The sequence below is a fragment of the Kogia breviceps genome, chromosome 6 (genome assembly GCF_026419965.1).
Source record: "Kogia breviceps isolate mKogBre1 chromosome 6, mKogBre1 haplotype 1, whole genome shotgun sequence".
NCBI lineage: Eukaryota > Metazoa > Chordata > Mammalia > Artiodactyla > Physeteridae > Kogia > Kogia breviceps.
The window spans coordinates 99044896-99067826 of NC_081315.1; the positions used below are offsets into that span (position 1 = coordinate 99044896).

The window sequence follows — 22931 nt, forward strand, 5'->3', positions numbered from 1 at the left end:
ACAGCAGGCTCAGAGCAGTCATCACAGTAATTAATTAAAGGATTATCTAATGTACTATTGGCCTGACTGGTTCCTCTCCCCCATAAACAGAGCAGTTAGTGCTGCCTTCACCCCAGGTAGAAGTTCCAAGAAATGTTTAATAAAAGTGAGAGATGTGACGGGACAAGATAGCCCTTGCTATCAACGGCACTGAGACAGTAAAGAAAAGTAGAATAAACTCTAGAACTAAATGTGAACTTGAAGGGTAGGGTAGATGGGAAACAAAGGTCAAAAGCAAACAGAGAAAGACAAATACTGTATGATCTCACTTAGATATGGAATCTAAGAAAACAGAAAAACCAAATTCATAGAAAAAGACATCAGATTTGTGCCTCCCAGAGATGGGAGGTGGGGGGAGGGGGAATTGAATGAAGGTGGTCAGAAGGTTTAAACTTTTAGTTTATAAGATAAATAAGTACTGAGGATATAATATACAATATGATGACTACAGTGAAAGCTGTTGCATGCTATATTTGAAAGTCGCTGAGAGAGTAGATCCTAACAACTTGCATCAAAAGTAAAAATCTGTTTTCTTTTTTTCTTTTTGTATCTAAAGGAGATAATGGATGTTAACTAAGCTTATTGTGGTAATCAACTGACAATATATATGTCAAGTCATTATGCTGTACACTGTAAACTTATAAGGTGCTATATGTCAATTATATCTCAATTAAACTGAAGAAAAAGAAATAGACTTAATAAACACTTTTAAAAAGCAAGGGACTTCCCTGGTGGTCCAGTGGATAAGACTCCATGTTCCCAATGCAGGGGGCCTGAGTTCGATCCCTGGTCAGGGAACTAGATCCCACATGCATGCCACAACTAAGAGTTCACATGCCCCAACTAAAGAGTCCGCATGCCACAACTGAGAAGCCCACATCCTGCAACTAAGAGTCCACATGCCACAACTAAGATCCCTCGTGCCACAACTAAGACCAGGCATGAATTGGGAGATTGGGATTAACATATATACACTCACTATTGATACTAGGTATAGAATAAATAACTAATGAGAACCTACTGTACAGCACAGGGAACTCTACTCAGTGCTCTGTGATGACCTAAATGGGAAGGAAATCCAAAAAAGAGGGGATATGTATATACATATTGCTGATTCACTTTACTGTGCAGTAGAAACTAACACAATATTGTAAAGCAACTAAACTCCAATAAAAATTTTAAAAAATAAGAAAGAAAGAAATGCTAAGTTAAATGTTGGACAAAAATAAGTATAAATAAATAAATAATTTTTAAAAAAACTACACAAGTGGTAGTCTCTCAAAGGTTGTTAAAAGAAATAATAAATAAAAAGCAAACAAAACATTCTTTCTTAAAGACCCCTTATCTGGCAATTATTGAGATCTAAATCTTGGCTCCCTTCCTTCATACACATAGTCCATTATGAGAAGCCTGACTGTCAACAGGCCCCACCCCCTTACGCAGAACCTTGCTTCTTATAGGGTCAGCACTGTTTCAGTTCAACAGAGTTACTTAACTTCAAAGGAAGCCTTTGTAGTCATCACTGAATGAGTATGGGCTTTGGCAGGGATGATATTCAGATATTCATCAGCTGATACACTGGCCAATCCAATGTTAACTGTAAACAATAGGTGTAGACTGGACTGGCACCTGCCTTAACTGAGAGTAGATGCCAGCCTTAAACAACTGGTATGGAACAGACCAGCATCAGCATCTTCATTGACGATTAAGAGTAGTGGCCAGCTGTCAACAACTGATTTGACTAGCCTGGCACCCACGTTAACTAATCAGAGTGGGTGCCAGCTGTAATCAACCACTGGGGACACACTTCCATGAACTGACTGAAAATTGACTCCCTTCCTTCATACACATAGTCCATTATGAGAAGACTGACTGTCAACAGGCCCCACCCCCTTACACAGAACCCTGCTTCTTATAGGGTCAGCACAGTTTCAGTTCAACAGAGTTACTTAACTTCAAAGGAAGTTAAGTCTTTTTTTTCTTTTTCTTTCTTTTTACATCACTTTGAAATGTTTGGATTATTTGTTTATTTGGGTCCATATCTTTTATGATATTTGTTTTTGTCAAATGGCTGGTGATTCTTGAATACCCGTTTATGTTTTTGAATGAAAGAATATGTTGATAGTTACTGCTATCAAAGTGATGTAAAAAGAAAGAAAAAGAAAAAAAGACTTAATTTTTTTAACTAGCATTCTTAAAAAGATTCGAGGGTGACTACATCCGAAAAAACATATTGACTTCCTGAAAATTAGGCAATCAAAGAATAAGAATGTGTTCCTAAAACTTAAAAATATGATCACCATAATTAAATATTCCATAGAGGAACTGAAAAATAGAATGAACAAAGCTAACATCCAAATTAATAATCTGGAAGAAAATGTTGAGGAAATCACCTCAGATCCAAAGAAGTACAAAACATAAGAAAAAGCTCTCCAACACTTATCCAATGAAATTTCAAAAAAAGAGGTGAACATTAGGAATTTTGTGGGTGAGAAATCTGAGGCTAGGAGAAATTAAGTGATTTGACTCTCTAGTAGTTCACAAATAGAGTCTGATATACTCCAGCTGTGTCCTACTCATCAGCCTAAAGCTAAAATTCAGTCAGTTCATGGAAGTGTGTCCCCAATGGTTGATTACAGCTGGCACCCACTCTGATTAGTTAACGTGGGTGCCAAGCTAGTCAAATCAGTTGTTGACAGCTGGCCACTACTCTTAATCATCAATGAAGATGCTGAGGTTGGTCTGTTCCATACCAGTTGTTTAAGGCTGGCATCTACTCTCAGTTAAGGCAGGTGCCAGTCCAGTCTACATCTATTGTTTACAGTTAACATTGGATTGGCCAGTGTATCAGCTGATGAATATATGAATATCATCCCTGCCAAAGCCCACACTCGTTCAATGATGACTACATAATTTCATGGTACATTCAAAAAAAGGGGCAACTTTGAGTTTTTGTGAATCTCAAATTTGAAACTGGGGAAAAGAAATAAGGGTTCTTTCTGTCATCTCAACTTTAATCTGTGAGAAATTTCATGAATAAAGTCTCATCTCTCTTCTTCCTTTTTCCTTATATATCAAGAAATAAATGACCATGCTTTTAAGCCTGTTCCCACTCCTTTCTTAGGTGATCCACACAAAGGGCAGATCAATCTGGTGAGCTCTGTTCTAGAAAACTACCAAGAGAAGCCAAGAGATTAAGTCCCAGACTAGAATGTTTCCTCCAAAGAATTTAGTAGTAACTAGGAACCAAGACACACCGCCAAAATTGGTTGAGGAGAGAAAGCAAACAGGAAGAGATCTAAAGAAATATGGGGCTTGTGCTGACATTTATAGCAGGTAGATAAAACGTGTCTCTAGCTCAGGTTTGAATGGACCAGTTCAGTTTTTAAAAGGTACAGAGAAGAAACAGCCTGGATAGAATCACTACAAACTGTACCTAAAACCAAGGAATTCAGCTGCTTTGTTTATTCTCCCACTTTTGTAAGTGCAAAAATAACCCCAAGCTTCTCAACTATAGCATTCCATCTTGACACACCAGGACAAACAAATGGCTAAAGTTTGAGGCCAGCCTCAATATCTGCCAACATAAAGTCAAAGTCCAAGTTAAATCAAAGTCCCAACATTACATTGATATCCAGTTCAGCATGCAGTGGTGATAATAGCATTCATAAAACTGAGGCCTTTGCCTCCTTAAAAACCACAAACTCAGGGTTCAAGATGGCAGAGTAGAAGGACATGCGTTCACTCCCTCTTGTGAGAGCACTGGAATTACAACTAACTGCTGAACAATCATCGATAGGAGGACACTGGAACTCACCAAAAAAGATGCCCCACATCCAGTGACAGGGGAGAAGCTGCAATGAGACAGTAGGAGGGGCATAATCACAATAAAATCAAATCCCATGGCCACTGGATGTGTGACTCACAAACTGCAGAACAATTATACCACAGAGGTCCACCCACTGGAGTGAAAGTTCTGAGCCCCATGTCAGGTTCCCAACCTGGGGGTCCGGCAAAGTGAGGAGGAATTCCCAGAGAATCAGACTTTGAAGGCCAGTGGGATTTGATTGCAGGACTTCGACAGGACAGGGGAAGCAGATACTCCACTCTTGGAGAGCACACACAAAGTAGTGTGCACATCAGGACACAGGGAGGGAGCGGTGACCCCAAGGGAGACTGAACCAGACCTACCTGCTAGTGTTGAAGGGTCTCCTGCAGAGGCGGGGGGCAGCTGTGGTTCATGGTGGGGACAAGGACACTGGCAGCAGAAGTTCTGGGAAGTACTCCTTGGTGTGAGCCCTCCCAGAGTCTGCCATTAGCCCCACCAAAGAGCTGGGTAGGCGCCAGTGCTGGGTTGCCTCAGGCCAAGCAACCAACAGGAAGGGAACCCAGCCACACCCATCAGCAGACAAGCAGATTAAAGTTTTACTGAGTTCTGCCCATGACAGTACCACCCAGTTCTGCCCACCACAATTCCCTCCCATCAGGAAGCTTGCACAAGCCCCTAAGATAGCCTCATCCACCAGAGCACAGACAGCAGAAGCAAGAAGAACTACATTCCTGCAGCCTGTGGAACAAAAACCACATTCACAGAAAGACAGACAAAATGAAAAGGCAGAGGACTATGTACCACATGCAGGAACAAGATAAAACCCCACAAAAACAACTAAATGAACTGGAGATAGGCAACCTTTGAGAAAAAGAATTCAGAATAATGATAGTGAAGATGATCCAGGACCTCGGAAAAAGAATCGAGGCAAAGATTGAGAAGATGCAAGAAATGTTTAACAAAGACCTACAAGAATTAAAGAACAAACAAACAGAGATGAACAATACAATGACTGAAATGAAAAATACCCTTGAAGGAATCAATAGCAGAATTACTGAGGCAAAAGAACAGATAAGTGACCTGGAAGACACAATGGTGGAATTCACAGCCATGGAGCAGAATAAAGAAAAAAGAAGGAAAGGAAATGAAAACTGCCTAAGAGACCTCTGGGACAACATTAAATGCACCAACATTTGCATTATTGGGGGGGGTCAAAGAAGTAGAAGAGAGAGAGAGAGGACACAAGAAAATATTTGAAGAGAATATGGTCAAAAACTTCCCTCACATGGGAAAGGAAATAGCCAGCCAAGTCCAGGAAGCACAGAGTCCCAGGCAGGATAAACTCAAGGAGAAACACACCAAGACAAATAGTAATCATATTGACAAAAATTAAAGACAAAGAAAAATTATTAAAGGCAACAGGGGAAAAACAACAAATAACACGCAAGGGAACTCCCATAAGGTTAACAGCTGATTTCTCAGCAGAAACTATAGAAGCCAGAATGGAGTGCCAGGACATATTTAAAGTGATGAAAGGGAAAAACCTACAACCAAGATTAATCTACCCTGCAAGAATCTCATTCAGATTTGACAGAGAAATAAAAAGTTTTACAGACAAGCAAAAGCTAAAAGAATTCAGCACCACCAAACCAGCTCTACAACAAATGCTAAAGGAACTTCTCTAAGTGGGAAACACAAGAGAAGAAAAGGAACTACAAAAACAAACCCAAAACAATTAAGAAAATGGTAACAGGAACATACATATCAATAATTATCTTAAATGTGAATGAATTAAATGCTCCAACCAAAAGACACAAGCTTGCTGAATGGATACAAAAACAAGACCCATATATATATATATATATATATGCTGTCTACAAGACACCCACTTCAGATCTAGGGACACATACAGACTGATAGTGACACGATGGAAAAATATATTCCATCCAAATGGAAATCAAAAGAAAGCTGGAGTAGCAATACTCATATCGGATAAAATAGACTTTAAAATAAAGAATGTTACAAGACACAAGGAAGAACACTACATAATGATAAAGGGATCAATCTAAGAAAAAGATATAACAATTATAAATATATATACACCCAAAATAGGAGCATCTCAATACATAGGGCAAATGCTAACAGCTATAAAACAGGAAATCTCCAGTAACACAATAATAGTGGGAACTTTAACACCTCACTTACACCAATGGACAGATCATCCAGACAGAAAATTAATAAGGAAACACAAGCTTTAAATAACACAGGAGATCAGATAGATTTAATTGATATTTATAGGACATTCCATCCAAAAACAGCAGATTACACTTTCGTCTCAAGTGCACATGGAACATTCTCCAAGACAGATCACATCTTGGGTCAAAAATCAAACCATGGTAAATTTAAGAAAATTGAAATCATATCAAGCATCTTTTCCAACCACAAGGCTATGAGATTAGAAACCAATTACAGGGGAAAAAACGTAAAAAACACAAATACATGGAGGCTAAACAATACCTTATTAAATAATCAAGAGATCACTGAAGAAATCAAAGAGGAAATTTAAAAATACCTATAAACAATTGACAATGAAAACATGATGACCCAAAAACTATGGGATGCCACAAAGCCAGTTCTAAGAGGGAAATATATAGCAATACAATCCTACCTCAAGATACAAGAAAAATCTCAAAGAAACAACCTAACCTTACACCTAAACCAATTAGAGAAAGAAGAACAAGAAAACCCCAAAGTTAGCAGAAGGAAAGAAATCATAAAGATCAGATCAGAAATAAATGAAAAAGAAATGAAGGAACAAGAACAAAGATCAATAAAACTCAAAGCTGGTTCTTTAGAAGATAAAGAAAATTGATAAACCATTAGCCAGACTCCTCAAGAAAAAGAGGGAGAAGACTTAAATCAACAGATATAGAAATGAAAAAGGAGAAGTAAAAACTGACAATTCAGAACCACAAAGGATCATGAGAGACTACTACAAGCAACTATATGCCAATAAAATGGAAAAAATGGAAGAAATGGACAAATTCTTAGAAAAGCACAGCCTTTCAAGACTGAACCAGGAAGAAATAGAAAATATAAACAGACCAGTCACAAGCATTGAAATTGAAACCGTGATTAAAAATCTTCCAACAAATAAAAGCCCTGGGCCAAATGGATTCCCCAGCCAAATCTATCAAACATTTAGCAAAGAGCTTACACCTATCTTTCTCAAACTCTTCCAAAATACAGCAGAGGGAGAAACACTCCCAAACTCATTATACGAGGCCACCATCACCCTGATGCCAAAACTAGACAAAGGTGTCACAAAAAAGGAAAACTAAAGGCCAATATCACTGATGAACATAGGTGCAAAAATCCTCAACAAAATACTAGCAAACAGAATCCAGCAGTACATAAAAAGGATCATACACCATGATCAAGTGGGGTTTATCCCAGGAATGTAAGGATTCTTCAATATCCACAAATCAATCAATGTGATACACCATATTAACAAATTCAAGGATAAAAACCATATGATAATCTCAATACACGCAGAAAAAGCTTTTGACAAAATTCAGCACCCATTTATGATAAAAACTCTCCAGAAAGTGGGCATAGAGGGAATTTACCTCAACATAAAAAGGCCATATATGACAAACCCACAGCCAACACCGTTCTCAAAGGTGAAAAACTGAAACCATTTCCACTAAGATCAGGAACAACACAGGGTTTCCCACTCTCACCAGTATTATTCAACATAGTTTTGGAAGTTTGGGCCACAGAAACAAGAGAAGAAAAAGAAATAAAAGGAATCACCAATTCAGAAAAGAAGAAGTAAAACTGTGACTGTTTGCAGATGACATGATACACTACATAGAGAATCCTAAAGATGCTAGCAGAAAACTACTAGAGCTAATCAATGAATGTGGTAAAGTAGCAAGATATAAAGTTAAGGCACAGAAATCTCTTGCATTTCTATACACTAATGATGAAAAATCTGAAACAGAAACTAAAGAAATACTCCATTTACCATTCCAAAAATACCTAGGAATAAACCTACCTAAGGAGACAAAAGACCTGTATGCAGAAACTATAAAACACTGATGAAAGAAATTAAAGATGAAACAAACATATGGAGAAATATACCATGTTCTTGGATTGGAAGAACCAACATTGTGAAAATGACTATACTATCCAAAGCAATCTACACATTCAATGCAATCCCTATCAAACTAACAATGGCATTTTTTCACAGAAATAGAACAAAAAATTTTACAATTTATATAGAAACACAAAAGACCCCAAATAGCCAAAGCAATATTGAGAAAGAAAAACGAAGTGGGAGGAAACAGGATCATGATTTCGATTACACTACAGAGCTACAGTAATGGTACTGGCACAAAAACAGAAATATAGATCAGTGGAACAGGATAGAAAGCCCAGAGAAAAACACATATGGTTCCATATCTTTGATAAAGGAGGCAAGAATATACAATGGAGAAAAGACAGTTTCTAAATAAGTAGTGCTGGGAATACTGGTCAGCTACATGTAAAGAATGAAATTAGAACACTCCCTAACACCATACACAAAAATAAACTCCAAATGGATTAAAGACCTAAATGTAAGGCAGACGCTATAAAACTGTTAGAGGAAAACATAGGCAGAACACTCCATGACATGAATCACAGCAAAATCCTTTTTGACCCAGCTCCTAGAGAAATGGAAATAAAAACAAAAATAAACAAATGGGACCTAATGAAACTTAAAAGCTTTTGCACAGCAAAGGAAACCATAAACAAGCCAAAAAGACAACCTTCAGAATGGGAGAAAATATTTGCAAACGAAGCAACTGACAAAGGATTTATCTCCAAAATATACAAGCAGCTCGTGCAGCTCAATAGCAAAAAATCAAACAACCCAATCCAAAAATGGGCAGAAGACCTAAATAGACATTTCTCCAAAGCACATATACAGATTGCCAACAAAGATGCTCAACATCACTAATCATTAGAAAAACGCAAATCAAAACTACAATGAGGTAACACCTCACACCAGTCAGAATGGCCATCATCAAAAAATCTACAAACAATAAATGCTGGAGAGAGTGTGGAGAAAAGGGAACCCTCTTGCACTGTTGGTGGGAATGTAAATTGATACAGTCACTATGTAGAACACTATGGAGGTTCCTTAAAAAACTAAAAATAGACTAACATATGACCCAGCAATCCCACTACTGGGCATATACCCTGAGAAAACCATAATTCAAAAAGAGTCATGTACCAAAATGTTCATTGCAGCTCTATTTACGATAGCCAGGACATGGAAGCAACCTAAGTGTCCATTGACAGATGAATGGATAAAGAAGATGTGGCCCATATATACAATGCAATACTACTTAGCCATAAAAAGAAACAAATTTGAGTTGTTTGTAGTGAGGTGGATGGACCTAGAGTCTGTCACACAGAGTGAAATAAGTCAGAAAGAGAAAAACAAATACAATATGCTAAGACATATATATGGAATCTTAAAAAAAAAAAAAAAAGAAGGTTCTTATGAACCTAGGGGCAGGACAGGAATAAAGACGCAGATGTAGAGAATGCATTTGAGGACACGGGGAGGGGGCAGGGTAAGCTGGGATGAAGTGAGAGACTGGCATGGACATATATACACTACCAAATATAAAACAGATAACTAGTGGGAAGCAGCTGTATAGCACAGGGAGATCAGCTCAGTGCTTTGTGACCACCTAGAAAGGTGGGATAGGGAGGATGGGAGGGAGATGCAAAAGGGAGGGGATATGCAGATATATGTATATATATAGCTGATTCATTTTGCTATACAGCAGAAACTAACACAACAATGTAAAGCAATTATACTCCTATAAAGATATTTTTTAAAAAACTATCCAACCTTACACCTAAAGGAACTAGAGAAAGAAGAACATACAAAGTCCAAAGTTAGTAGAAGGAAAGAAATCATAGAGATCAGAACAAAAATAAATGAAATAGAAAGAAAACAGTAGCAAAGATCAATAAAACTAAAAGCTGGTTCTTTGAGAAGATAAACAAAATTGATAAACCTTTAGCCAGACTCATCAAGAAAAAGAGGGAGAGGACTCAAATCAATAAAATTAGAAATGAAAAAGGAGAAGTTACAATGGACACTGCAGAAACAAAAAGCATCCTAAGAGACTACTACAAGCAACTCTATGCCAATAAAATGGACAACCTGGAAGAAATGGACAAATTTTTAGAAAGGTATAAGCTTCCAAGACTGAACCAGGAAGAAACAAAAAATATGAACAGACAAATTACAAGTAACGAAATTGAAACTGTGATTAAAAATCTTCCAACAGGGGCTTCCCTGGTGGTGCAGTGGTTGAGAGTCCGCCTGCCGATGCAGGGGACACGGGTTTGTGCCCCGGTCCCAGAGGATCCCACATGCTGCAGAGCGGCTGGGCCCGTGAGCCATGGCCGCTGGGCCTGCACGTCCGGAGCCTGTGCTCCGCAACGGGAGAGGCCACAACAGTGAGAAGCCCGCGTAACGCAAAAAAAAAAAAAAAAAAAAATCTTCCAACAGGGCTTTGCTGGTGGTGCAGTGGTTGAGAATCCGCCTGCCGATGCAGGGGACATGGGTTCATGCCCTGGTCTGGGAAGATCCCAAATGCCACGGAGCGGCTAGGCCCGTGAGCCATGGCCGCTGAGCCTGTGCGTCCGGAGCCTGTGCTCCGCAGCGGGAGAGGCCACAACAGTGAGAGGCCCGCGTACCACAAAAAAAAAAATCTTCCAACAAACAAAAGTCCAGGACCGGATGGCTTCACAGGGGAATTCTATCAAACATTTAGAGAAGAGCTAACACTCATCCTTCTCAAACTCCTCCAAAAAATTGCAGAGTGAGGAACACTCCCAAATTCATTCTATGAAGCCACCATCACCCTGATACCAAAATCAGACAGAGATACTACAAATAAAGAAAATTACCAATCAATGTCATTGATGAATACAGATGAAAAAATCCTCAACAGAATTCTAGCAAACAGAATCCAACAACACATTAAAAGGATCATAAACCATGATCAAGTTGAATTTATCCCAGGGATGCAAGAATTTTCAATATCTGCAGATCAATCAATGTGATACACCATATTAACAAATTGAAGAATAAAAACCACATGATCATCTCAATAGATGCAGAAAAACTTTTGACAAAATTCAACACCCATTTATGATAAAAACTCTCCAGAAAGTGGGCATAGAGGGAACCTACCTCAACATAATAAAGGCCATATATCACAAACCCACAGCAAACATCATTCTCAATGGTGAAAAACTGAAATCATTTCCTCTAAGATCAGGAACATGACAAGGGTGTCCACTCTCACCACTATTATTCAACCTAGTTTTGGAAGTCCTAGTCATGGCAATCAGAGAATAAAAGAAATAAAAAGGAAGCCAAATTGGAAAAGAAGAAGTAAAACTGTCACTGTTTGCAGATGACATGATACTATACATAGAGAATCCTAAAGAAGCCACCAGAAAACTACTAGATCTAATCAATGAATTTGGTAAAGTTACAGGATACAAAATTAATGTCCCCAAATCTCTTGCATTCCTATACACTAACAATGAAAGATCAGAAAGAGAAATTAAGGAAACAATCCTATTCACCATTGCAACAAAAAGAATAAAATACCTAGGAATAAACCTACCTATGGAGACAAAAGACCTGTATGCAGAAACCTATAAGACACTGATGAAAGAAATTAAAGATGACACAAACAGATGGAGAGATATACTATGTTCTTGCATTGGAAGACTCAACATTGTGAAAATGACTATACTACCCAAAGCAATCTACAGATTCAATGCAATCTCTATCGAACTACTAATGGCATTTTTTATAGAACTAGAACAAATAATTTTTAAATATGTATGGAGACACAAAAGACCCCAAATAGCCAAAGCAACCTTGATGGAAAAAAATGGAGGTGGAGGATTCAGACTCACTCCCTGACTTCAGAATATACTACAAAGGTACAGTAATTAAGACAATATGGTATTGGCACAAAAACAAACATACTGATCAATGGAACAGGTTAGAAAGTCCAGAGATAAACTCACGCACCTATGGTCAACTAATCTATGACAAAGGAGGCAAGGATATACAATGGAGAAAAGACAGTTTCTTCAATAAGTGGTGCTGGGAAAACTGGATAGCCACTTGTAAAAGAATGAAATTAGAACACTCCCTAACACCATACACAAAAATAAACTCAAAATGGATTAAAGGCCTAAATGTAAGACCAGACACTATAAAACTCTTAGAGGAAAACATAGGAAGCACACTCTTTGACATAAATCACAGCAAGATCTTTTTTGACCCACCTCCTAGAGTAATGGAAATATAAACAAAAATAAACAGATGGGACCTAATGAAACTTAAAAGCTTTTGCACAGCAAAGGGAACTATAACCAAGATGAAAAGACAACCCCCAGAATGGGAGAAATGCAAATGAATCAACGGACAAAAGATTACTCTCCAAAATATATAAACGGTTCATGTAGCTCAATATTAAAAAAAACAAACAACCCAATCCAAAAATGGTCAGAAGACCTAAATAGACATTTCTCCAAAGAAGACATACAGATGGCCAAGGGGCACATGAAAAGCTGCTCAACATCACTACTTATTAGAGAAACACAAATCAAAACTACAATGAGGTATCACCTCACACAGGTTAGAATGGGCATCATCAGAAAATCTACAAACAATAAGTGCTGAGAGGGTGTGGAGCAAAGGGAACCCTCTTGCACTGCTGGTGGGAATGTAAATTGATACAGCCACTATGGAGAACACTATGGAGGTTCCTTAAAAAACTAAAAATAGAATTACCATATGACCCAGCAATCTCACTACTGGGCATATACCCTGAGCAAACCATAATTCAAAAAGGCACATACATCCCAATGTTCACTGCAGCTCTATTTACAATTGCCAGGTCATGGAAGCAACCTAAGTGTCCACCAACAGACGAACGGATAAAGAAGATGTGGTACACAAATACAATGGAGTATTACTCAGCCATAAAAAGGAACGAAATTGGGTAATTTTTAGAGATGTGGATGGACCTAGAGACTGTCATACAGAATGAAGTAAGTCAAAAAGAGAAAAACAAATAACATATATTATCACATATATGTGGAATCTAGAAAAATGGTACAGATGAACCAGTTTGCAAGGCAGGAATAGAGACACAGATGTAGAGAACAAAGGTATGGACACCAAGCGGGGAAGGGGGGTGGGGAATGAATTGGGAGATTCGGATTGACATATATACACTAATATGTATAAAATAGATAACTAATAAGAACCTGCTGTATAAAAAATAAATAAATTTAATTTTAAAAAAATAAAAGAGAGGGCTTCCCTGGTGGCGCAGTGGTTGGGGGTCCGCCTGCCGATGCAGGGGGCGCAGGTTCGTGCCCCGGTCTGGGAGGATCCCGCATGCCGCGGAGAGGCTGGGCCCGTGGGCCATGGCCGCTGAGCCTGCGCGTCGGAGCCTGTGCTCCGAGGCGGGAGAGGCCGAGACAGTGAGAGGCCCGCGTACCGCAAAAAAAAAAAAAAAAGAAACCCACAAACTCAGATCACACCAGGAGGCCTTAACGGAGTAGTTTCGACTTTGCTTATGATTCACAGGATTTTGCAGAGCACATTCACCCCTTAAGAGATCCTCCGTGAAATCACTGGGAGGTACGAGCTCATAAGAGCTGTAGAATCAGGTCCTAAATATTATTTTCATAGCCCCTCCGTGGCCTACTGAGGAAGTAAACAAAATGCCACTGAGCTACCTGTTATTTTGGGCCTCACATTCCCTGCAGCCAAAAGCATAGGCAGAGTCAGTTTCACAAAGGGTTAAAACTCATGGGAATTTTTCTGTACTTTAAAATACTGCATGAAACTCACTTCTGCACAAATGATGACCATCTGCATTTTCTTCCCTGCCTCTTCATCTAACAAATACATTTTTATAGGTTTTACAATATTCTTTACAGCTCACGTAAAACACATAATTTTCCTCCTGCTTATATCACTTGTTTATTATTTATTTATTAGATTTATATGGCGCTTTCCTCCAAAAGGCACTACACAGCCAACTCTGATATAATAAACATTACGTTAAACTCTTCTTAAAAACCAGAGCCTGGGAAGTGGCCAGCATGAAGGCCCAAGAGACATGGACAGGAAGAATGAAGAGCCATGGGTCTGGTGAAATATGCAAGCAAGTAGTCAGTATATTAGGAGGTCCTGTGACCAGAAGGCCTGTCCTGCACTTTCTGGTCACTCTACCTGCAAAGACCCTGAGAGTGCCTTTGATTAAAAGTGATAGAGCCCAAATATCTCTACTTCTGTGTGGGAGTGGGCGTGGGTCTGTAGGGGAGTGGGGAGGGGGTGGAGTATTATAGCTATATCTCCGGGCTCCAGAGAGGATGTCTGAAAACAAAGATACCTACACAGACAGTGTGTTTTGAAAATCTCTGGAAAAAGATACACAGTGATGTTTTATAACAAATCACCGAGAGAGATTTTTTTCTGTATAAATACAATTCATGCTCATCCTCAGTTCTGCTGAGTGTCCATGACTTCCAAAAGCTCTGTAGACATTCAAAGGCCAGGGAAGCTCAAAAGTGCAAAGATTCTCAAAATCAAAAAGCGACAAGGTGACTTCAGCTTTTAAATTCCGGGCCGCATTGATTTGACAAAGCCACATGTTGACGTCCTGCATATGTGATCCTCGCAGCGGTGGAAGGGGTAGCTAAACAGTAACTCTCCCAGCCGCTGCTGGAAGATCAGGACAAGAATGAGCAAGAAGGGAGTATATTCTTACTTGTGGTCCAAAGAAGAAAAGACCATTCCCAGTAAATGCAGCAGATGATGTAGCTCTCCTATCAGTACAGAGTGGGAGAGAATCCAGCCAGGAGAAAGAATAACATCATCATCATTATTATTATTACTAGTAGTAGTAGCGGTAGTGTTGTTGTTGTTGTTATTTCGTGGATAGTATGACCCAGGCACTCTTGTGCTCCAGTTATATATGCTGACCTCTTTAATCTCCAGAACAAACCTACAGAGTGGGCAGGACTGTTTTCCTAGTTTTACAAATAAGGAACCCGAGACTTAAATAAGTTATTTGCCCAAAGTCACTCAGCTAGTAAGTGGTTGAGCTAGGATTCAAACCCCGCACAAAAGGATAGGTAAGAAAACCAAGCAAACATTTAAAAGGCATCTGTGTATTGACAAAAAGAGAAGGGAAGATCAATTTCCCTTCTGAAAGCTGTTGTTAGAGAGTTAACAGCACAATAGCAGGTTAGGGACAACAAATAAAGACCTTACAATAAGGCAGCAGCAAGCCCAGTGCAGACAGAAGAGGTATAGCAATGCGGAGACCCTGTGAAGAGAGGAGCTGAGAAAGGACCAGTAATCTTATCCCCGGGGCTGAGTGAACAGGATCTGGGAGCTGGGAACTGAAACCCACCGTTTTGTCTTGTATAACTGACTGTGTGCTTCAGCCAAGTTCACTGTGGACTTCTAAAGTGATTCATTCTCAGTAGCCTGTTTGTGACCCTCCCTTGCCTAAATATAAATACGATGCATTCAGCACTTACTGAGCATCAAGCAATTTAACACACATCATCGTATTTAAACCTCACAGCATCACTATAAAGTAGATACCATAGGGCTTCCCTGGTGGCGCAGTGGTTGGGAGTCCGCCTGCCGATGCAGGGGACATGGGTTCGTGCCCTGGTCCAGGAAGATCTCACATGCCGCGGAGCGGCTGGGCCCGTGAGCCATGGCCGCTGAGCCTGCGCGTCCGGAGCCTGTGCTCCGCAACGGGAGAGGCCACAACAGTGAGAGGCCCGCGTACCACACACACACACACACACACAGACACAAAAGTAGATACCATAATCACCCTCATCTTACCGACAAGGAGGCACAGAGAAGTTGAGTAAATTGCTCAAAGTCATACAGAGTTAGAAAAAGGTAGAGGTGGACCCCCAGTCTAGTGAGTCTGGCTCCAGAACCCAATCTCCTAGTTTCCATGCTGTACACCTTCTAGAACCTGATTCTGTGCACTGCAACCCCCTCTCAGTTCTGTCTGACCTCTCTTCTGAGAAGGAAACTAGCCAATGCCCTGTCTCTTGTTTTCACTACTAGAAGGCCAGCTTCATCAAGTCACCCACCCTGACCAAGTGAAAATTATCTGGGAACAAATGTAGAAGATACCATAGAGAGAGAAAAAAAGTGACGTGGAATCCCTATTAACCTGTACATTCCCAGACATTCTTTCGAAAGTGCTTTGTATCACAGAGCATATATGTGTCATAACATACATAGTCCCCATGGAAGATGTCTTCTACATGGCAGTTGTTGCAATTATCATAGCAGAGATTCCTCATTCTCATTTCTGGAGGTCTGGGAAATGGCAACTGAAGCTGGGAAACATAAGCATCATAAACAGCATGGATTATGCCAGGATCAACCTGCACTCTGTCTAGAAAAATCTTCACCATCTTCAAATGGCTCCCTCCTTCTCGTCCTTAAAGTTTTAAATGACAGTAATTCACAGAAATGCTCCTAAATCAAAACCTGTTATCACCCTAGCACTTACCATAAGCAGTAATTATATCTTTTATTAATTTACTTGTTTTTGTTGATGTATTTGTTTTCTAGGGCTGCCATAATAAAGTACCACAAAAGGGGTGGCCTAAACAACAGAAACTTATTCTCTCTCATTTCTAGAGCCTAGAAGTCCAAAATCAAGGTTTCAGCAGGGTCATATTCCCTCTGAGACTCTTGCTAGAACCCTTCCTTGCCTCTTCTAGCTTGCGGGAGTGGCCATCGGCCCTTGGTGTTCTCTAGTTTACAGCTGCATCACTTGAGTCTCTGCCTCTATTGTCACATGACATTCTCCACATGTGCTTCTGTGTCCAAATTTCCCTCTTCTTATATGGACACCAGTCATATTGGATTAAAGCCCCACTCTACTCCAGTATGAGCTTACCTTAACTTAGCTAATGACATCTTCAGATGGCAAGTTCTGGCCCCCCGAAGTGTGAGAGAAAACATTTCTGTGTTTAAGCCTCCCAGTTTATGGTCATTTGCTACAGCAGTTCTAGGAAAATGCTGCCAGAAATTCTCTTAGCTTTATTTATCCCTGCGTTTCCACATTTATTTGACCAAATAAATATTTTCCCATGATAGCTATTAACAATCCCTAATTCCTTAGGTGGAAAATATATATAAGAAAAAGCTAATCTAATCTTCCTATTTTACATAGGAAGAAACTGAGATTCGAGGAGGAGACCAGATTCACAAGCTCATGCCTGGCAGGATGGAGACCAGAACTCAGACCTCCAACTCCATTCTGGGTGTTCTTTGCCATCTCACAGTAAATTCTCAGCCACTCAGGAAATGGGGGTGCCTTGAAATAGAACAGGGAACCTCTCCCAACTGAAGAACATCCTTCAGTGATGTCTCTTGGACTCCTTGAAGGTATTTAGTCAATATTTTTCTAACCAATAGGAGAAATTGTTATCATTTTTAGGGGGTTATGGGAAATGTGTTCAAGAAACCAGTGATGAAAGCAGCTGGTCCACTGTACCCTGATGTCTCAGATAAGCTGGAACGGACCAAAATTACAGCCGCAGAGGGGTCTTCAGCCCCTCGTCACCACCACCCTTGTGCCTAAGGAAGGGGACATGGGAAGCAAGTCTCTTCTATGTGAAAAGGGATAGTTTCATTTATGCAGTTATGGGCTCTTCAGTCCTTTTCCTTCTCTTCTTTTTGCCTCCTCACCCGACCTTCTTCCCCAGATATACAGAATCCATGAGAAGTAAGCCATCCCAGCTCTGGAGAAGGGGAAGAAGCTTCTCCTACCTTCCACTTGATAAGCTGAGGTGACTGCCCCCCGTCCAAATCCTGCAGGAAAATCCATGCTTTCAGAAGACAGCCGACCAGAACGCTCAGGCAACTGAGCTGCACCCTTCAGGCAGGGGAGTCCAGCAACTGTGCACACAGTAAGTGAACTCTCACCCTGACCGAAGTCTCAGAATGCAAACGAGTATGCAAACAAGAAGGGAACCTGATAAAAGCATCCCACTTGACTGGCCACAGCCTTGATTTGAAGCCAAGACACTTGGTTCAGGGGGACCATTTATACTGTTCTTCTCCAGATACTCCCCGATTTTTAACAGAGTTGGGCCGGCCTGGGGACAGACCAGGTCCCTGCTTTGGCAGGGCACCCATTCATCTAATCTTTTCCCTTTTAATGAAACACATGGACATTGTTTTTAAAAGTCACATAATCCTACTAGAACTTTCCCTTGGCCAATTCCTCCCAATTCCTTATCCCCACTCCCTAGAGGCCACCATTTTCAACTGTTTCTTCTGATATTTATTCCCACGTTGTCAAATAATAGGCTGAGATTGGTGCCTCTTAATTTGTTTTTCAATTTTAGATAGTAACTATTGACTTCTGGATATAAGGGTGGAAGATCCTAGCATGTGTGCTCTCTCTCTCTCCCCTTCCTCCATCCACCCAATGTAGTTAGATTACCTCTTCTGTTTAAATAAATACTCGATATTTACATGAATTTGACTGCTATGGCTCAAAGTTGAGCTGTGTAGTATACCATGCTTACAGGCAACTTTTCATTTTCTCCAGGGTTCGTCAACTGTCTGGATTTTATATTTAAATTCCTCTATTCTTATCACTAATTTATCCCCAAACAGTCTGACAGGACTATGAATCTATGTTTAAACACCTCTGTTTGTTTGCTTCACTCTGCACTGTTTGTTTCTTAGGCAGCCACAGAGCTATGTAGTCTTTAACTTCCCTCACCAACCTCCTGGGCTTTCTCCCTTTTTTTTCCGTTTCCCTTTTTAGAGAAACAAATCCTTGAATAACTTTCTGATTAAATGGGCATGGGAGGCACGTTTTTTGAAACCCTGTAGTTCTGCAATTATCTTTATTCTAATGTCACACTTGATATGTAGTTTGGCTACTATGGGATTTTATGGTAGAAATAATTTTCATTCAGAATTCTGAAAGCATCGATTTACGGTATTCTAGCTTCCAGTGTGGCGACTGAGAAGTCTGATGACAATCCAAGTCCTAGCCTTTCATATGTCACCTGTTTTGTGCCCCAGTCCACCCTCCCTGCTCCCCAAGCTTCTGTTTCTGAAATTTCACAGTCACATGCTTGATGTGGAATTTCTCATCCACTGTGCCAGACACTCAGCCTGTGGACCGTAGTCATGCAGGATGTTGACAATAGAGGAAGCTGGGAGAGGGATACACGGGAATACTCTGTACTATCTTTGCAACGTTTCTGTACATCTAAAATTGATCCAAAATTAAGTTGTTTTTTTTTAATGTCTGTGAAAAGAGGAGTTAGGAAAAATCAAAGTGAGGAGAGTTACTAATTCAGTTCCCCTAAAACAGCAGTAATTCATCCTACACTGTGTAATGACAGGAACACAAGACTGGAATGAGGTATAACTAGGTTGAAATCCTACCCTCTCCAGTTATCCTAATCCTAACAAGAAAGAAGAGGTTACCTATCAAAGGAAATGAGGGAAGATATTTAAAGGGTATGTGTTTGGTGAAATAAACATTAAAAATACAGGGCGGAGGAGCTTCAAGATGGCGGAAGAGTAAGGCACGGAAATCACCTTCCTCCCCACAAATAATACATCAGAAATACATCTACATGTGAAACAACTCCTACAGAACACCTACTGAACACTGGCAGAAGACCTCAGACCTCCCAAAAGACAAGAAACTCCCCACGTACCTGGGTAGGGCAAAAGTAAAAACAGAGACAAAAGAATGGGAACGGGACCTGCACCAGGGGGAGAGAGCTGTGAAGGAGGAAAGGTTTCCACACACTAGAAGCCCCTTCACGGGCGGAGACTGCGGGTGGTAGAGGGGGAAGCTTTGGAGCCGCGGAGAAGAGCGCAGCAACAGGAGTGCGGAGGGCAAAGCGGAGAGATTGCCGCACGGAGGACCGGTGCCGACCAGCACTCACCAGCCCGAGAGGCTTGTCTGCTCACCCGCCGGGAAGGGCGGGGGCTGGGAGCTGAGGCTCGGGCTTCGGTTGGACCGCAGGGAGAGGACTGGGGTTGGCGGCGTGAACACAGCCTGAAGGGGGCTAGGGTGCCAAGGCTAGCCGGGAGGGAGTCCTGGAAAAAGTCTGGAGCTGCCGAAGAGGCAAGAGACTTTTTCTTACCTCTTTGTTTCCTGGTGCGCGAGGAGAGGGGTTTAAGCGCGCCGCATAAAGGAGCTGCAGAGAAGGGCGCAGAGCTGCCGAAGAGACAAGAGACTTTTTCTTGCCTCTTTGTTTCCTGGTGCTCGAGGAGAGGGGTTTAGGCGCGCCGCTTAAAGGAGCTCCAGAGACAGGCGCGAGCCGCGGCTATCAGCGCAGACCCCAGAGACGGGCATGAGACGCTAAAGCTGCTGCTGCCGCCACCAAGAAGCCTCTGTGTGAGCACAGCCCACTTTCCACACCTTCCCGTGATCCAAGTACAACTTCCCCGGGAGAACGCACGGCACGCCTCAGGCTGGTGCAACGTCATGCCGGCCTCTGCCGCCACAGGCTCGCCCCGCCTCCGTGCCCCTCCCTCCCCGCGGCCTGAGTGAGCCAGAGCCCCCGAATTAGCTGCTCCTTTAACCCCGTACTGTCTGAGCGAAGAGCAGTGCCCTCAGGCGACCTACACGCAGAGGTGGGGCCAAATCCAAAGCTGAACCCCAGGAGCTGTGTGAACAAAGAAGAGAGAGGGAAATTTCTCCCAGCAGCCTCAGGAGCCGCGGATTAAATCTCCACAATCAACTTGATGTACCCTGCATCTCTGGAATCCCTGAATAGACAACAAATCATCCCAAATTGAGGAGATGGACTTTGGGAGCAACGATATTTTTTTTTTCCCTTTTTCGCTTTTTGTGAGTGTCTATTTGTATGTTTCTCTGTGTGATTTTGTCTGTATACCTTTGCTTTTACCATTTTCCTAAGGTTCTGTCTGTCCGTTTTTGTTTGTTTTTTTATAACTTAAAAAAATTTTTTTCTTAATAATTATTTTTTATTTTAAAAACTTTAGTTTATTTTACTTTATTTTATTTTATCTTCTTCTATCTTTTTTTCCTCCCTTTTATTCTTAGCTGTGTGGAGGACAGGTTCTTGGTGCTCCAGCCAGGCATCAGGGCTGTGCCACTGAGGTGGGAGAGCCAAGTTCAGGACAGTGGTCTGCAAGAGACCTGCCAGCTCCACGTACATATCGAATGGCAAAAATCTCCCAGAGATCTCCATCTCAACGCCAAGACCCAGCTCCACTCAATGACCAGCAAGTTACAGTGCTGGACAACCCATGCCAAACATCTAGCAAGACAGGAACACAACCCCATCCATTAGCACAGAGGCTGCTTAAAATCATATTAAGGTCACAGACACCCCAAACACACCACCAGACATGGACCTGCCCACCAGAAAGACAAGATCCAGCCTCATGCACCAGAACACAGGCACTAGTCCCCTGACCAGGAAGCCTACACAAGCCACTAAACCAACCTTAGCCACTGGTGACACACACCAAAAACAATGGGAACTACAAACCTGCGGCCTGCAAAAAGGAGAACCCAAACACAGTAAGTTAAGCAAAATGAGAAGACAGAAAAACACAGCAGATGAAGGAGCAGGGCAAATACCCACCAGAACTAACAAATGAAGAGGAAATAGGCAGTCTACCTGAAAAAGAATTCAGAATAGTGATAGTAAAGATGATCCAAAATCTTGGAAAAAGAATGGAGAAAATACAAGAAACGTTTAAGGAGCTAGAAGAACTAAAGAGCAAATAAACAGTGATGAACAATGCAATAAATGAAATTAAAAATTCTCTAGAAGGGATCAATAGCAGAATAACTGAGGCAAAAGAATGGATAAGTGACCTGGAAGATAAAATAGTGGAAATAACTACTGCAGAGCAGAATAAAGAAAACAGAATGAAAAGAATTGAGGACAGTCTCAGAGACCTCTGGGACAACATTAAACACACCAACATTCGAATTATAGGGGGTCCCAGAAGAAGAAGAGAAAGAGAAAGGGACTGAGAAAATATTTGAAGAGATTATAGTTGAAAATTTCCCCAATATGGGAAAGGAAATAGTTAATCAAGTCGAGTAAGCACAGAGAGTCCCTTACAGGATAAATCCAAGGAGAAACATGCCAAGACACATATTAATCAAACTGTCAAAAATTAAATACAAAGAACAAATATTAAAAGCATCAAGGGAAAAACAACAAATAACACACAAGGGAATCCCCATAAGGTTAACAGCTGATCTTTCAGCAGAAACTCTGCAAGCCAGAAGGGTGTGGCAGGACATATTTAAAGTTATGAAGGAGAAAGAGCTACAACCAAGATTACCCAGCAAGGATCTCAGATTACTCTATGCAGCAAGGATCTCAATTCTCAAGGATTTGACAGAGAGATTAAAACCTTTACAGACAAGCAAAAGCTAACAGAATTCAGCACCACCAAAACAGCTTTACAACAAATGCTACAGGAACTTCTCTAGGCAGGAAACACAAGAGAAGGAAAAGACCTACAATAACAAACCCAAAACAATTAAGAAAACAGTAAGAGGAACATACATATCAATAATTACCTTAAATGTAAATGGATTAAATGCTCTAACCAAAAGACACAGATTGGCAGACCTACTACAGAATGGACTAGAGGACATACTGAGGGGGAAGGGTAAGCTGGGACAAAGTGAGAGAGTGGCATGGACATATATACACTACCAAGCATAAAATAGATAGCTAGTGGGAAGCAGCCACATAACACAGGGAGATCAGCTTGGTGCTCTGTGACCACCTAGCGGGGTGGGTTTAGGGAGGGTGGGAGGGAGGGAGACGCAAGAGGGAAGAGATATGGGGACATATGTATATGTATAACTGATTCACTTTGTTGTAAAGCAGAAACTAACACACCATTGTAAAGCAA

At 40.9% G+C, this 22931-nt stretch overlaps 1 protein-coding gene across 1 annotated transcript in view; it reads right to left on the minus strand.

Moving 5' to 3' along the window:
* The window catches only part of LOC131758188 (cytosolic beta-glucosidase-like), a 561551-nt gene extending 541044 nt beyond the window's left edge, over positions 1-20507 (minus strand). The window contains 2 exon segments of the mRNA XM_067036251.1: positions 20162-20274; positions 20440-20507. Of these exon segments, the coding sequence (XP_066892352.1) occupies positions 20162-20274; positions 20440-20507 (181 nt within the window).
* Between the last annotated feature and the right edge of the window lie 2424 nt (positions 20508-22931).